This window comes from Eimeria tenella, genomic scaffold (assembly GCF_000499545.2).
Source record: "Eimeria tenella Houghton genomic scaffold, Eth_scaff2484, whole genome shotgun sequence".
NCBI classification, from domain to species: Eukaryota; Apicomplexa; class Conoidasida; order Eucoccidiorida; family Eimeriidae; genus Eimeria; species Eimeria tenella.
Genome location: NW_013542349.1, coordinates 344 through 697, shown reverse-complemented (window position 1 = coordinate 697; position 354 = coordinate 344). Strand labels below are relative to the sequence as shown.

General features: G+C 69.8%; 1 protein-coding gene across 1 annotated transcript in view; it reads right to left on the bottom strand.

The window, feature by feature from the left end:
* Positions 1–134, bottom strand: part of ETH_00038020 (uncharacterized protein) — a gene marked incomplete at both ends in the record, with an annotated part of 2,370 nt that extends 2,236 nt beyond the window's left edge. The window contains one exon of the mRNA XM_013375019.1: positions 3–134. Within this exon, the coding sequence (XP_013230473.1) occupies positions 3–134 (132 nt within the window). The remainder of the gene's footprint in view (positions 1–2) is intronic.
* Between the last annotated feature and the right edge of the window lie 220 nt (positions 135–354).

Here is a 354-nt window from a genome sequence, read left to right as displayed (position 1 = left end):
CCGTGGGGGCCCGGGGCGGCCCCCGGGGGGCCCCCGGGGGGCCCCAGGGGGCCCTCCGAAGGGCCCCCCGCTGCCCCCTCGCGGCCCTCCACCTCGATGTAGTGGGGACTCGGCTCTGCGCGCGAACCGGGCATTGTGGGCGCAGGTGTACGTACACCGGAGCTGCAGCGGCAGCAGCAAGGGCGCCAAGGCGGGCGAGTGCGCTCTGCAGACTAAAAAGGAAAGCTACGAAAAGCCGAAATAAAGCTAAGACCGATTGCAATTCAAGAGTTGTGCAACTGAGAGCCGCTGCGCCGGCTGCAGCGCAAACAGCTGCGCAGCAGCACTGCCACGCGACGCCGCCGCCGCACCGCA